Here is a 16,976-nt window from a genome sequence, read left to right as displayed (position 1 = left end):
AGACTTAAACTATGAGATTTCATATTTATATTAAATTTTTATTTAATTTAAAATAAAAATATATATTGAAATTTAAATAATTAATATATGAGATTTAAAACTGATGTTTAATTTTTTAACACGTATTTTAAGACGACAAAAAAATATTATTTACACTTGATAAATAAATATAAATTTTATATCAAATTAATACTTTAATTATAAAATTTAATTTGATATAATTATTAAAATATACGTAATTAGAATTTTTTAACACCTCAATTTACGTGACAAAAAAGTTAAAAACAGTTAAAATGAGATGGATAAAATAATAAATATCAAGTTAACGGATTTCAAAAATTAAAACTAATCTATTGGCCTGTTTATTTGTGATTTATCGAGCTATTTTTAAAAAATCAAATAACTAATTAATTAAGGTATTTCAATTTATAACAATTAATCGGCAGTTTTGAAATATAATCATGCTACGAATCTCTATTAATAACCATGCTAAAGATACGAATAGGTGGCAAATAAATAATGACTGTAACACGAACTTCAAACAAGTGTCACTGTTTCGAGGACCCTCATAACTAAAGGCACACGTCTCTGTACTCTACGTATATATATATATATATGAGTAAAGTTCTGTGGAGTCCACTTTTAATTGGAGTTTCGGAGTCCATATATGTTCTACAAGTAAAATATAGCTTAAAATATTGCAAAATATATTATTTTTCGACAAACATCACTATTCTATTAAAAATCTTGTAGATTGCATACATTTTACAAGCAGAACATTGTAAAAATATATTATTCTACAAAACATGTTTAGTTTGCAGAACATAGATGTTCATGTTGCAGAACGTATTGCAGAATATACATATTGTACTGTAAATATATGATATTTGCATGATTTTGTTAAAATTACGCTATTTGTGTAACATGTTTTGCAAAATAACACGTTTTACAAGATATTTTATTTGCAGAACGTAAATGGACTCCGAGGACTCCGACAAAAAGGTGGACTCCATAGTTTTATGTATATATATCCTCATATAAATATTCTCCATTTACTTTCCGTTCCTTCACTAACAATTTCCCCGAATTTTTTACTGTAATTTTCAGCCTACTTTATCCTGTTTTTAAACACTTCTACACATACATAAAACTTATATTTTGATGGTAAAAGTGATGTTGGGTTCATATTTTTGTGCTCTTTACTCCAAGAAAAAGAAGAAGATGTTAAAGAAAAATTTTGTTGGTTCGCCGGAGTTTGATGATCCCGGCGGTGCTTCACCGGAACTCAACATGGTGGATGAAGGTTATGCTTGTTTATAAATTTCATATTTTCATTTCAAATATTTTGTCATTTTTTTAATATATATAGTTAGACTCACGTACACACGGGTGGTCGAACCTGGATTTAGTGAACTTGTTTTAGTAGCTTCTATTTAATAAATCTTAGGGTGATCGAGAATCGAACCGATAAATGAATCTTTACGGAGAATAAAGATTAAAGAGTGTAAGTAGAGTACACGGACTTCTGTTAGACTTTAGCTGAGCACTTGACAATTTTTTATATTATTTGATAGATATTGCTTACCTAATATATGCTTTTGGTTGGAGGTGATCAAGGATTAAGTTGATGATTGATATGATATTAATTTTGCTAATATCATTTAAATTATTAGTTTTTGATTTAAGTTTATGCAAAATTTGCAAGAGTTTGATTAGTATATTTTATGATGTTATGCAACATAGATGGTCATTTCATAGTGAGAATACAAGTTTAACACTTCAAGTTTCCTAATTGTCTAAATTATTATCAGTCGCTTTCAAGTTTCAAGCTTTTGGATGTTGTTAGTTGTTAAGAAATTAAATTTATCTACAAGATTCCTGTCGTGAAAGAAAGATGCTGTTACATAGTGTTCTTGTTGTCCCTTCTGGGACATTCGATAAATTTGGAACAATAAATAGTGTTGGTGCCGTGCTTGAATTTCAAGAAGCTAGTATGATATTGATCCAAGAGTATTAGTATACTCTCTCCGTCCCGGCCAATTGTTATTCTTATCGTTTCTGAAAGAGTGTCTGACACGCATTTTAAGATGAATAGAAAATATAGTTTTATAATTTTTTTTAAAAAAATTTCTGGTTAATCTCGCGCTGCACTTGTACATGGCTTATATTAGCCAATGTTTGTGCATTCTCCATAAACACCGGCAATTGAATTTTGATAAGTGAAATGTTTCAGTTAAAGTATCTTTTCTGCTAAAAAAAACCAGTATGACCAAAGTTCTTCTATGAACAATTCATGGATCACAACTACCATGCTAAGCTCTGGATGTTTATAATGTTATCGATTCTGTACTATTTTGATGCCATTCAGTAAATCTCTTGTGTTGCTATCCCTCGTCTGCTAAATATATGCTTTTTCAGACGAGGTTTAGTGTTGCACATTTGAAGTCTGTCAAGTAAGAGTGCATTCAGATTATGGAAGGATTTAGTTGTAATATGAGTGGATTCTTTATGCTTTCAGTGCAGATTAAAGGACCTGAAAGAGCAGAAGATTTGCATAGCCAAAGAGCTCCATGGCCTTCTCAACTTGATTCAAAAATGGAAATCAGTGCATCGTCCTCTACTAAATCATCACCAACATTAGAAACAAAGTCAGTGAAGGTTATTAGCGAAGTTGTCAAACCATCGGAAAGCTTCTGCGAAATTTGTCTGGAACACAGAGAAACCTGGCAGATGTTCATAAACAGTACATGTTCTCACTCTTTTTGTTACGACTGTACAAGCAAACATATCGAAACAAAGGTTCAAGAAAAAGTGAGGATCGTCACCTGTCCTGCAATAAAATGCAATTCAATACTAGATTCAGGCGCTTGTAGGTGGATGATTAGTGAAGACGTTCTCATTTGCTGGGATGAATCTCTATGCAAATCTTTGATAGAAGAATCGCAGAAGCTGTACTGTCCTTTCAGGGACTGTTCCATTCTGCTGCTTAATGATTCAGGGAAAGACGTAACTGAAACAAAATGCCCCATATGCCAAAGATCGTTCTGCGCACGGTGCCAGGTCCCTTGGCATCCGGAATTTACATGTCAAGAATTTGTGAAGTTGAAAGGTAAGAAGAAACGGGGAGGCGACCTCATGGTAGAACAGATTGCTAAGAAGAAAAACTGGAGGAAATGTCCTAGCTGCAAATTTTATGTCGAAAAAACAGAGGGTTGTTCTCATATTACTTGCAGATGTTCATATGACTTCTGCTATAGGTGTGGTTCAAAGTGGAGTTCAAAACATGCTGCTTGTAAATATGCTGGATGTTAATATTTGTAAACATACTATTTCCATCATGTACAGAATTCTTATGCTTGATAATATGTGGTTAGGTCTTGAACTTGGTGTTGGTTTTCTTGTATTGTATTTTGTAAATGTGAAGAACTCTTTTATGTTGTTTCTACTATACTGGAAAGTACCAGTGAGGCATCATAGCGAAAAGTGGTACTATTATTTGTGAACACACACTACTAGAATTGTGTCAATAGACATCGATTCTTAGACATCGGTGTTTAAGGTGTTTTTTCTAGTAGTGACAGACATGGAGCTGCTACACTTTTTAGAAGCAGATGCCACAAATCACAATCTAAATGAGCCTCTGAGCTACAAGACATTACATAGTTACCATGTCCAAATGGACCAGTACATATGCTCTACAACGTTCTCATGACCTTAAAATTTCGAATCATTGTCATTATACAGAACAAGAAAAATCGTTATCTGGAACGTAATCACACCTTATGTTTCCAGAAAATTGAATAACAACTTTGACTGAGGTTTAAACTAAAACCACACAGATTCAAACCAATATGGTTCTGTTACCAGATCACAACTAATCAAATATGCACAACTCGCTTTCACTGGAATACTGTTGTTCAGTTGATCATGACTTTGGCTTGATTTATCATCGTCTGAGCACAAATTTATACAAACAGTTAACTTTTATGCTCTTGCAGCAATGTTCTTCAGTTGATACTCGTTGCCTGATTTATTCATCATCAAATACTCTCTGTTTCTGTCTCCATCACTTCCATCTTTAGTAGAATCATCAGGTACTTGTTCTCTCACATTACACATATCAGTCTCTTCACGCTCCTGCTTGCCTTTCTTATGATGAATTCGACACAAGACAGTAGTCTTATTCACCTTCGCCTGTAATATGATTGTCAAGTATGTACATTAAGAATCAAGTTACCTAATTTGATCATTTCGAATAAACATACACTAGATTACATAAATACATATAACCCACCTTTGCATCAGCGGGTTTGAGTTCATACTCCTGCATAATCCAGCCAGTTTTCAGACCTATCCCCTTTATGTTTCCACCTTTGAGATGGTAAACCAGAGTGTTCCTTATTCCCATTTTGAAATTTTGAGATTTGTTCATACGCCGCCAATAACCTTTCCCGTCCTTTGTTGTCCGATCACTGAGCCTGCTTGATTGGTATTTAGCAACTCTTTGTGTGAAGAAGTAAGTATCCTCTGCTTTGCTCAAACCTAAATTGTTTCATAATTCATTCCCACATTAATAAATATATTCCACATTTGTTATCAGGTAACTTTCAACAAAAAACACATAGCCAAATATATGAAGAACAAACATGATAATTTAATTGCAAATAAATATCAAAGTCCAGTTTCTACAGTACACGTTGTTCAGTATTTATCGTGCCATTTTTTTTTAACAAAATTGACTGACTCACTATTCAATTCGAGACACGGGTATCAGACACATGTATGAGATTCCATGTGGCTGGCAGGTGATTATGTTGTTTGAATGCCTCGCTATTTAGCTCATGAGCATTTAGATTGTTTGAGATAAGATAATCTGGGTTGAGTACTGTAGTTGTCTCCCTAAATTTTCTATCAGAGTTGAAGTTGGTAGCTGTATAATGGCAGACACATCAATTACGAAATATGATAGGCATTGCCTGGTTTCAAAAATCAAATGTAGTTCCCTACTAAACCTGAGGTGTTTTAAGTGTTAAAGACTTGGATGTCAGGAGGGACTGTCAAAACTCAAAAGTTGAATGATTCTAAAAGTTTGCAGATTCAGCAAACCTAGTGAATGATGAACTCCCACTGGTACACCTTTTTCTGGAAGGTAAGTGTTTGATTCTTGATATAACATGTACTTTCCATATGACTGGCAGTAAAGATAGAATTACATCACATGACATTAATCAGGTAAGGTATTCATGGAAATAGTCTCCCGTGCCAAGATGGGATTGGTTTCAGGGAGAGGAATTCTGATAATGACACAAGGAAAGCCTCAGATTCGATTTCATTTCACAGTTGAATGAAAGCTATAGTTTTCGCGTTTTTCAAGGGTGATCATGGTTCGGATATGAAAATGCTGCCAGTCAGAGGTTCTGCAAGCATTCTACATAAAGCCGATTCCTATGGATATTCACCAAGGTAAAGAAAATTGTGCAAGTATTTTATAATCTATACTGCACAGGCATCTTTTGATAACTCGAGTCTGAATTTATACACAGCATTGGTTGGACTCTATCCGACTTATATAAGCAAACTGATGCAAGATTGATTACTACCAGAATGCACACCACATGTACACATTACTAGATAACTAGAAAAAAATGGTAAAATTATCGGGTTTAGCCTAAATTTCATAAAACAAAAACTCTTGGCCTAATCATAGAGCACATATGAATTTATACAACCTGTACCCTCGAGACGAAAAAATTACCAAACGAACTCTAATTGAAACTAGTGTCTAGTTTGTTACACTAACTTAATTTCAAGAACGAGGAAACCCAGGCAGATTCTTGAAATTTATTACCAAATAATTTTTCACAAGTCAAAACAAGAACCAGGGCATAAAAATGACATATAGATAAGCAATGTGTTTTCGAGTAATCAATAAAGTAAATACAATGAACACTATGATCAAGATTACAAGCAAAATGAAGAATAAGAACAAGATTAATGAATGTATAAGATTAAGATATAGAAGGGGTTTGCTAATTTACCTTGATGATCAGAAGGGCAACAACGATAAAGATCAAGTTCTTTAATCAACTCAGGATTTGCATGTGGTTCTTGTGTCTTGTAGACCTTGTTGCGTAAGTATCTGAATATCTGCTCCTTGCTTGGATCAAATATGACACCTGGTGGTAGCCGTCGCTTTAGCTCCTCCATCTCTCTCTCTCTCTCTCCCTGTATATCTCTCTCTGAATCTCTCTCTCTCTCCCTGTATATCTCTCTCTGAATCTCTCTTTCTCTCTCTGAATCTCTCTTTCTCTCTCTGTCTCGGCCCCTTTATATCTCTCTCAGAATCTCTATCTATCTCTCTCTCTTCTTGAATAGCTAATAGATTTACTTGCAGCGTGTGTGTATATATATGAACAAGGGGGGAATGATAGACGCTGCAGATATTTTACACACAAGTGAGTCCTCTTGCTTAGTGCTAAGTACATGTAAGATACGGAGAGGCAATTTTTTTGATAAATTGCGTTAAATTATTAATTGGGGGTTGGTTGATTTTATCATGTAACGATCGAATAATATATAAAAAATATTAACTTGTTACAATTTTATGATATTTTTTTAGTTTCATTGTATTCTTTGTATTGCAGAATTTGTAATTCTTGCGATAAATGTCAAGTTTTGGGGTCAAGCTCATGTCAAACACTTTACTGTACTCTACACTTCTTATAGGCTCCCTGGATTGCCAGATGTTTGCTACTAAGCAGGTCATGTTAGTTCTTGCGCATTTGAGAATCGAGATTTTTTATGAATAGAGCATTCAGATAGTTCATGTGATGATTTAGTAGTAACATTGCTGGATGCTTTGTGCTTTCAGCGCGGATTCAGAAACTTGAAGGAACAGTTCAGATTCTGGAAGTGGAAACAGAACTAGCTCTCACTCATTTTATCACACCTGTACTAGCAAACATATCGAAAACAAAGGTTCAAGACAAAATGAAAACTGTTCCTCTATGCGAAAAGATGAAGGAGCAGTTCAGATGTTAAGTGTACATTGACAAAACGCGAGGTTGTTTTTATATTACTTGTAATTGTTCATATGAATTCTGCTTAAGGCGCGGTTTAACTTAGTTGCTGCGTGTAAATGTGCTAACTGCTTGTAGATGTAAACATATTGTTTTCATTATGTGCATGGTTATAATGTGATTATGCCTTGCAATTAGGGTTGATTTTATTGTATTATAGAGTCAAAACTCACAACCTGCGAAAAAAATCATTTTTTTGCATAGTTCTATAATTATATTGATAGTGCAAAGATAATCATTGGTAAGACATATGGATGAAGAGATCAGTAATAGAACAAACTGTGAAAACAATCTGCGATTAATACAAATAATCAAACAAGTGTGTGCGTGAGTAAACGAAATCAAACGGAGGAAGAAAAGATATAAACAGAAGAGAGATCCTCGAGTCCAGTTGAAACTGTCTCCTTAAAGCTATTTCGCCTCTCACCGTATGTGCGAGTCGATAGCCTCCCAGGATAAAACGAGGTAGCGGCGGCGTTACGGATAACGAGCACCTTCAGCGAGCTTGAACGGGCACGAAACTATCACCGAGAGAGAGAGATTTGTGTTTAGAGGCGAATATATTTTTGGTGTGTCTAACCCTAACGCCTTAGAGGTGTTTATATAGGTGTAGATAGACTTGTGCGCTACTCTTTTCCATAATTAAATATCATTAATTATGGAATCGGTGTAATACTTGCAAGCTACTCTATTCCATAAATAATCTGAAACAGAATCAGATTAAATATATCAAGACATACACCATATCAATTAATCTGAAACAAAATCAAATTAATTTATGCCATAATATTTGAGCCAAATTCTAATGGAAAATAATAATTTCCATTATTAAGAGAATATCATCATATCTCACACATCTTTTAGTCATAATGCTCAAAAATATGACTTACCAATATGGGACTTATACCCATATTTTCCAACAATCCCCCACATGGGTGAGATTGGTGATCTTAGTAGCACACACCAGACAGACAGACAGACAGACAGACACGGAGTTTGACTTGGTGATAGTTTCTTCGATCAGATATAGCATACGATAGGTAGAGAATGCTCCTTGAACCTTCGCTCGAGTAAGCATACCGACTTTACTGGTAGACAGTAGACGTGCTTGTCCTTGAACTGTTCGACCGTTTATGTAAACGATGATATACTTATCACTATATCGTTTCTGACTCGTTCAGCTCTCATGAGTATGTCCATTTTGGCCATGGAACATCGTCCTGGTTCTGCAGAAGTTTCTAAAGAATTGTGCCTCGCAATTCTCCTTTGAAGCGGCCCCACTTCTCTCCCACATAGGTGATCTTTATCTTATAGAGTAACCCGCGTTTACTCAACTGAATTCCATGCGTTCACTCCTGAGCTCCATGTATTCATCAAATATCATTAAAGGCTCAAAGCTTAACCTCGTACCTTACGGGTCTCACTGTTTCCTCATCATAGGAACAGGCCAGGGGTTACCCCCACAGTGATTTGGTCATCATGATTTAGTTGTCCCATTGAACCAAGTTCTTGGGATCTCCAGTCAGCAATGGTTGTGTGTCCACCATGATGCCGTTAAGCAATAGGCTTAAGGCCCATCCCTCTCGATGATTTCTCAACCACTTCTCTTGATAACCCTTTGGTTAGTGGATCCGCGATATTATCCTTTGACGGTATATAGTCAATAGTGATAATTCCGGTTGAGATCAATTGTCTAATGGAACTGTGTCGTCGTCGTATATGACGAGACTTTCCATTATACATCGTGCTCTGTGCTCTGCCAATAGCGGATTGACTATCACAGTGAATCCCTATTGCAGTTACAGGCTTTGGCCATCTTGGAATATCCTCCAGAAACTGACGTAGATATTCAGCCTCTTCGACGCATTTATCTAGTGCCACAAACTCAGCTTCCATCGTGGAATGAGTTATCACCGTTTGTTTTGAGGATTTCCATGATATTGCCGCTCCAGCTAATGTAAACACATAGCCACTCGTAGACTTAAGTGCTTTCTTGCTAGATATCCAATTTGCGTCAGTATATCCTTCTAATACTGCTGGGTATCTGCCATAGTGCAGTCCATAGTCTCGAGTTCCCCTCAAGTACCTTAGTACCCTTATAATCGCTTTCCAGTGATCAGCTCCCGGATTACTCGTAAACCTACTCAACTTGCTAATTGAGTATGCAATGTCTGGTCTTGTACAACTCATGAGGTACATCAGACTACCAATTATCCTCGAGTATTCCAATTGGGAAACAGCTACACCTTTGTTCTTGGATAGGTGCAAAGTCATATCCACAGGTGTCCTAGCTTTCTCAAAGTCATCCTTAAGAAACTTCTCAAGGATCTTGTCAACATAATGTGGTTGACTTAATGCGAGACCCTCTGATGTTCTAGAAATTTGAATTCCCAGAATTACATTTGCTAGTCCCATATCTTTCATGTCGAACCTTGATTTCAACATGTCCTTTGTAGATTTGATAACTTTATCATTGCTTCCAGCAATAAGTAGATCATCTACATATAGTGTCATCATGACATAGCCATTGTCATTCTCCTTGACATAGCTGTTCTCGTTATCCTTGTAATAGGCACAGCTATCACATTCATTGATTTTGAAACCATTGGCCAGCACGACCTCATCAAATTTTTCATGCCATTTCATAGGCGCTTGTTTCAAACCATACAATGATTTCACCAATCTACACACTTTCCTTTCTTGTCCTGGGACAACAAGCCCTTCAGGTTGTTCCATATAGATTTCTTCATCTATGTCTCCATTTAGGAAAGCTGTTTTCACATCCATTTGATGTACAGTTAGATTACGCATTGCAGCAATAGCAAACATCATCCTTATGGACGTTATTCTCGTTACAGGAGAATATGTATCAAAGTAATCAAGGCCTTTTTGTTGCTTGTATCCTTTAATTACAAGTCTGGCCTTATACTTATCAATAGTGCCATCAGTTTTCAACTTCTTCTTGAAAACCCACTTGCTACCTAATGGTTTGCAACCAGTTGGCAAGTCCACTAATTCCCAAGTATGATTTTGCATAATTGAATCAACTTCATTCTTGATGGCCTCTTTCCACATAGGCCCATCAGGTGAGGTAACCGCCTCCTTATAAGTTTTTGGGTCACCTTCTTCGAGCAAATAGGTCATAAAATCAGACCCATAGGATTTCTCCGTTCGTTGTCTTTTGCTCCTTCTCACTACCCCCACATTTTCGTCTTCACTTTCGTCACTCTCATTATCGTCATCTACAGACTCATGAGATCGTTTAGACGTCGTAGGTTGTTGGTTTCCTGGATTACAGGGAAACATCGTCTCAAAAAATGAGCCATTTCTTGATTCCATAATGGTATTCTTTTGAATATCAGGAATCTTGGATTCATGAACAAGAAACCGATATGCAGTGCTGTGTGGAGGATATCCGATGAAGACACAATCCACAGTCTTAGGACCTATCTTCACCTTCTTCGGTGTAGGGATCAGTACCTTTGCAAGGCACCCCCACACTTTCAGGTGTTGGTAACTTGGTTTCTTTTTCTTCCACATTTCATAAGGACTTACATCCTTATTCTTGCGCATCGTAATATTTAAAATATTATTTGCGCTTAAGATGGCTTCTCCCCACATCGATTGTGGGAGCCCAGAGCTTAACAACATCGCATTCATCATCTCTTTCAGAGTGCGATTCTTCCTTTCAGCCACACCATTTGACTGAGGGGAGTATGGTGCAGTGACCTCATGGATTATACCATGTTGTGAACAGAATTCCCCAAACGGTTCAACATATTCACCTCCACGATCACTTCGTATCGTTTTAATTTTCTCAGTTTGTTGTGTCTCAACTTCTTCCTTATAGATTTTAAATTTATCTATAGCTTCGTCTTTGCTTTTCAACAAATATACATAGCAGTATTTTGTACAATTATCAATGAATGTAATAAAATACTTGTTTCCTCCTCTTGTTGGAGCGAATTTTAAATCACATATGTCGCTATGTATTAGGTCTAGCACTTTGGTGTTCCTTTCCACACGTTTAAATGATGATCTCGTTAATTTTGCCTCAACACAAGTCTCACACTTATGTTTTGGATCGATAGTAAGTTTAGGTATGTATTCTTTTGCACTTAAACGTCGTAAAGTGTTATAATTTACATGTCCTAATCTAGCATGCCATAAGTTAGGAGACTCAAGCAAGTAAGCAGAAGAATTCTTCATTTCATTATCGTCCTTAACGGACATTACATTGAGCTTAAAAAGCCCATCAGTTAAATAACCCTTGCCTACAAACATACCACTCTTAGACAAAATAACTTTATCTGACTCTATTACAATACAAAAGCCATGCTTATTCAACAGAGAACCAGACACAAGGTTCTTGCGAATATCAGGCACATAAAGTACATTCTTCAAAGTCAGATTCTTCCCAGAGGTCATCTTCAGGATCACCGTGCCTTCACCCTCAATGGTAGAAGTTGCTGAATTCCCCATGTAGAGCTTCTCACCAGCATCGGAAGCTTTGAGGCTAGAGAAAACCGCCTTGTCTGAGCAAACATGCCTAGTAGCACCAGTATCAATCCACCATTCACGTGGATTTGAACCGACCAGGTTCACTTCAGAGACCGTAGCACAGAGGTCTATGTCACCCATCTCCTTGGAGATATTCTCTACCATGTTTGCTTCTTTCTTCTTGTTGGGCTTCTTGGGCTTCTTGCAGTCAGAAGACCTATGACCAACTTTATCACAGTTGTAGCACTTCCCTTGAAATTTTGACTTCGAAATCCCTCCCTTGGGTGCCAGCTTTGCCCCTTTACCAGAATTAGCCTTCTTGGGCTTGGAGCTTTGAGCATGCTCCACCATGTTTGCCTTCTCAGTGGCAACGTTAACTTTCTTCTCGGACCCTCTGTTGTCTTCTTCAATACGAAGTCTAACAATAAGATCCTCCATAGACATCTCCTTTCGCTTGTGCTTAAGGTAGTTCTTGAAATCTTTCCATCCAGGTGGAAGCTTTTCAATAACAGCAGCAACTTGGAAAGACTCACTTATGACCATTCCCTCAGCATGAATGTCATGAATGATCACCTGCAGTTCCTGCACCTGACTGACCACAGTCTTAGAGTCTGCCATCTTATAATCAAGAAAGCGGCCAACAATCCACTTCTTTGCCCCAGCGTCCTCGGTTTTATACTTATGGTCAAGTGACTCCCATAAGACCTTAGCTGTTGGCTTCGCGCTGTATACGTTATACAACGAGTCAGACAAACAATTTAACACATAGTTCCGACAGATGTAGTCGGAGTGCTTCCAAGCATCAGCAGCATACACAGTCTGCATGTTACTCTCAGCAGTGAGCAACGGTGGTTCTTCCTTAAGGAAGCGATCCATATGCAACGTGGTCAGATAAAAGTGCATCTTTTGTTGCCAACGTTTGAAGTTCGTTTCGTTGAACTTCTCAGGTTTTTCAGCATGTGCAGCAGGCACAGTTGGCATAACAGGTGCAGCAGGCACCACGGGTGGAACAGATGGTACGTGCGTCTGTACTACAGGTGTATGCACACCAGTAGGCACCGCAGGTATGATCGGAGGAGTGAATCCTGCCGATATCTGTCCAAGAGGAACACTAAACTGTCCAATGACAGTGTGTCCCACAGGCACATGTCCCGAAGGCACATGTCCAACAGGCGTTTGACCCCCATCAGATCGTACGATCCGTGCGTTAGGGTTAATCGGCTGCTGGTGAACCCCATCAGATCCAGTGATCTGTGCATTGGGATCAGCCGTCATGTTCATCGAATCGTTCACAGTTTGGTTCTCCATCGATCTGTTACTCAACAAAACAAGCAGAGACAGATGTATCAGTCACAGATGTATATAAAATAATTAGCTTTAAGATTGTGAAAATAATTTGCGATTAATACAAATAATCAAACAAGTGTGTGCGTGAGTAAACGAAATCAAACGGAGGAAGAAAAGATATAAACAGAAGAGAGATCCTCGAGTCCAGTTGAAACTGTCTCCTTAAAGCTATTTCGCCTCTCACCGTATGTGCGAGTCGATAGCCTCCCAGGATAAAACGAGGTAGCGGCGGCGTTACGGATAACGAGCACCTTCAGCGAGCTTGAACGGGCACGAAACTATCACCGAGAGAGAGAGATTTGTGTTTAGAGGCGAATATATTTTTAGTGTGTCTAACCCTAACGCCTTAGAGGTGTTTATATAGGTGTAGATAGACTTGTGCGCTACTCTTTTCCATAATTAAATATCATTAATTATGGAATCGGTGTAATACTTGCAAGCTACTCTATTCCATAAATAATCTGAAACAGAATCAGATTAAATATATCAAGACATACACCATATCAATTAATCTGAAACAAAATCAAATTAATTTATGCCATAATATTTGAGCCAAATTCTAATGGAAAATAATAATTTCCATTATTAAGAGAATATCATCATATCTCACACATCTTTTAATCATAATGCTCAAAAATATGACTTACCAATATGGGACTTATACCCATATTTTCCAACACAAACTAAACGTACTGTATTGAAATCAACATCATAGGTTTGAAATACAAAGAGCCTAAAAATGGAAGACATCATAGAGTTATTGTGTCTTAAAAAGCTTGTACATATGCCAAGGAACGGCCCTATAAACTCATTCATCTGCTATGGAACGTCTATAACTATTTCATGAACTTCAGAATTCAAACCAGTATGATTGTCAAACGATGTAGCCTTGGATTAAACATGTCAATAAGACCTATCAGTTTCGTTTAGTAGGCCACAACTGTAAATCCAGACCCCAATTATTCTCTGCTGTTGGATTAGTGTTCTTGTGCTGATCAGTACTTTGGTCTGAAACATCATTTTTTCTGTTCAGACTTAGACTATTCTCTTTTGCTGGAATGCTTCTGTTCATTTGATCATTACCTTTGCATGAGTCATCATAAACTGAGCCCAGAGTAAGACGACAAACAATCTCTTCATTTTCTGGTGCAGCAGTGTTCTTCTGTTGATTCTCTTGGCGTGATTTAGTCGTCAGAAACTTCACTCTGCTATTGTCAGGACCCCTTCCATCTTTGAGAGAACTATCACTCTCTTCATTTTCTGGTGCAGCAGTGTTCTTCTGTTGATTCTCTTGGCTTGATTTAGTCGTCAGAAACTTCACTCTGCTATTGTCAGGACCCCTTCCATCTTTGAGAGAACTATCACTCTCTTCATTTTCTGGTGCAGCAGTGTTCTTCTGTTGATTCTCTTGGCTTGATTTAGTCGTCAGAAACTTCACTCTGCTATTGTCAGGACCCCTTCCATCTTTGAGAGAACTATCACTCTCTTCATTTTCTGGTGCAACAGTGTTCTTCTGTTAATTCTCTTGGCTTGATTTAGTCACTATGCTATTGTCTGGAGCCCCTTCATCTTTGTGAGAACTGTCACTCTCCTCACGTTTTCGTTTGCTCTTGGTAATTCGACACAAGACCGTCATCTCATTCACCACCTGTAATTTGAGTGGCAGTATATACAAATTTATTTAAGTATCATTATCAATCAACTTTCCTAATTTAATTAAACTCGAAACAAACAGTGAACGCTATAGACATACCTCTGAATCAGCTGGTATGAGTGCATACTCGTGCATAATCCAGCCAGTATTCTGCTCCTTGCCCCTTTTACTTGCACCATCCAGATAGTAAGTCAGAGTGTTCTTGATTCCTTGTGAGCATTCTTTACTCCCTGCTTGTGATATCCAGCAACCTTTCTCGACGAAAATGTGATGAACAAGCACAATAGTTTACTTGTAAGTTGTAATGAATAGTCGTATATAGTAGTAACAAGTAAACAAAGAATTAAGACTAAAGCATCATTTAGTTCAAATGAGTTTTATTCAGAGATGATAAACTCTTTCATTCCTGCTGAAACCAAATTCTTTTGTGTTCAAATTATATCATGCCATATTTCAGAAAAAAAGAAGAAGAGAAACTGAGCAACTCATTGTTCAATTCAGGACGCAAGTATAAAAACAATGATGATTCGGTGTGGCTGGCAGATGGTTATGTGGTTTGAAGGCTTCAAGATTCATATTTATGGCCTATCAAGAGGGATTGTCCAAACTTAATAAAGGACAGGCAAAAGAGGAAAGACCCTGCTAGCCAACGTGTGCAGATTCAGTGAAGCTGGTATGTGGTGAAGTCATATTGATAAAAGTTTTAAGGAAGGTAAAGTGTTTGCTTCCATATGACTTGCAATAAAGATGGATTTACATCACATGACATAAATCAGGTGAAGTATAAATGAAAAATATTGTCCATACCAGCCGTCAAGTTGAGGGGCTTGGTTTCAGCAAGAATGAATTCTCACAGTGATATGCTCAAGGATCTTAAGGTGATTAAGTTTTCACCTTAAGGAAAATAACCACTCTTTAGTTGTGTTTGATAGATTCTGGAATGAGTATTCAGACATGAAGAGGTGCATTTAAATGAAGAAAGGTCTGCAGCTAGTAATATAGGTCAACAAGTGAAATGCTCAGAAGGTTAGCTTCTCTATACCAGTCAACAATGCAATTTATACTGATAACGTCCTAAGAACGTATTAAGGATGAAGTTACCAGTAATGAGGTTGGTTAAGAAACAAGGCAGTTGGACAACACTGTAAGCAAACTGGTTCAGGATCTATTATCACAGGGATATTGCACCACAGCAAAGAGCATGTAAAAAAACAAGACAGCTGGGAAGAAGGGTAAATTTTCCCTTGCCTAAAATATTCTAAAACGCAACATTTTACACCCAACAAACGATGTCTTATCACAAATACTTTTTATCCCCCTCCCCCTATCATATGTGAGGAATTCAGTTTTCTAACAGTATCTTATGCCTTATTGGTTGAAGTCTACCAACCTATTTTTCGCAAATACTTTTTCATCCCCATCCCCTATCATACGATAAGAATTCAATTTTCTAACGGTACCTTATGCCTTATTGGTTGAAGTCGTATACAAACCTATTCTCTAGAAAAGAAAGAAACCCAGGTGGATTCCTGTCATTATTGCACTTCAGATCATTCAAGTTCGTCTCTATCCAAATTGAACATAACTATTCATTCCACCATGTCAAATTGATCCCCACAAGAAGTTCAACTAGTAATGTACATTATACAGACAAGAATCTGTTAACCATGGCCTAAAAAAGAATATCAATAAAACACGAAAAGGGCTAATGAAATACAATGAACACCATGATCAAGAAAACAAACAAGAACAAGATTATCGAGATAAAACGCAGTACTTGATCACAGTTACTTCACAACACACTTCTTATTAGTACATTGTTTTATGTTATGAAGAAATTAAACAGTAACTACTAAAGTTCAAAAAGATTAAAGTAAGCAAATTTGCATGACCATCAACTATTAGACTTCAAATTAGAAAATTAATTATGTGATTGACATCTTATTGGATAATGACTGGATACTTCAAAAGAAAATGCGAGTGGCTTTAGGTAGGAACTCCAAAGTCAACAACTTTGTTAAAAGTTTGAAGTAGTGTTATTTCATGTTGATACGTATTTAATTATTTCATTTTCACAATTTTTTCAGTTCTGGGTGAGACTGCTGCAACAGGTGGTTTGGAGGATTGAGGAGTCAGAATGATTCTGGTAAAAAATCTTCAATGCTCGGTCCTATTTGCCTTTTAAGCAACTTATTCTCAATGTATGTTTTTTTATTTTTGCGTACCTTCGATTGTCAACTGAATTTCTTTGCCTAGATTTTTTACCTTTTTCACTTTTCTCCTCTTCCACTTGTTCATTTTTGGTTTCTTGCTCTTGAAATTAATCTTGACTTTTTTGTGTTTCAGTTTCTTCAAATTTCATTTCCTGTTCAACATTCTTTTGAATAGTGTGTTTT

General features: G+C 36.9%; 2 protein-coding genes across 2 annotated transcripts; one reads left to right on the top strand and one right to left on the bottom strand.

The window, feature by feature from the left end:
* Window positions 1-1,061: 1,061 nt before the first annotated feature.
* LOC141693962 (E3 ubiquitin-protein ligase RSL1-like) lies at window positions 1,062-3,445 on the top strand. Its single transcript, XM_074499156.1, has 2 exons — window positions 1,062-1,303; window positions 2,519-3,445. The coding sequence occupies exons 1-2, from the start codon at window positions 1,162-1,164 to the stop codon at window positions 3,310-3,312; spliced, it is 936 nt and encodes a 311-aa protein (XP_074355257.1). The 5' UTR covers window positions 1,062-1,161; the 3' UTR covers window positions 3,313-3,445.
* Window positions 3,446-3,709: 264 nt separating this feature from the next.
* Window positions 3,710-6,510, bottom strand: LOC141693503 (NAC domain-containing protein 68-like). Its single transcript, XM_074498633.1, has 3 exons — window positions 6,039-6,510; window positions 4,295-4,542; window positions 3,710-4,194 (listed from the first exon to the last, which is right to left on the bottom strand). The coding sequence occupies exons 1-3, from the start codon at window positions 6,205-6,207 to the stop codon at window positions 3,985-3,987; spliced, it is 627 nt and encodes a 208-aa protein (XP_074354734.1). The 5' UTR covers window positions 6,208-6,510; the 3' UTR covers window positions 3,710-3,984.
* Window positions 6,511-16,976: the final 10,466 nt, after the last annotated feature.

The sequence above is a fragment of the Apium graveolens genome, chromosome 10 (assembly GCF_009905375.1).
Source record: "Apium graveolens cultivar Ventura chromosome 10, ASM990537v1, whole genome shotgun sequence".
Lineage (NCBI taxonomy): Eukaryota > Viridiplantae > Streptophyta > Magnoliopsida > Apiales > Apiaceae > Apium > Apium graveolens.
Note: the sequence above shows the minus strand (reverse complement) of the source record. Positions and strands in the feature narration are given on the sequence as shown.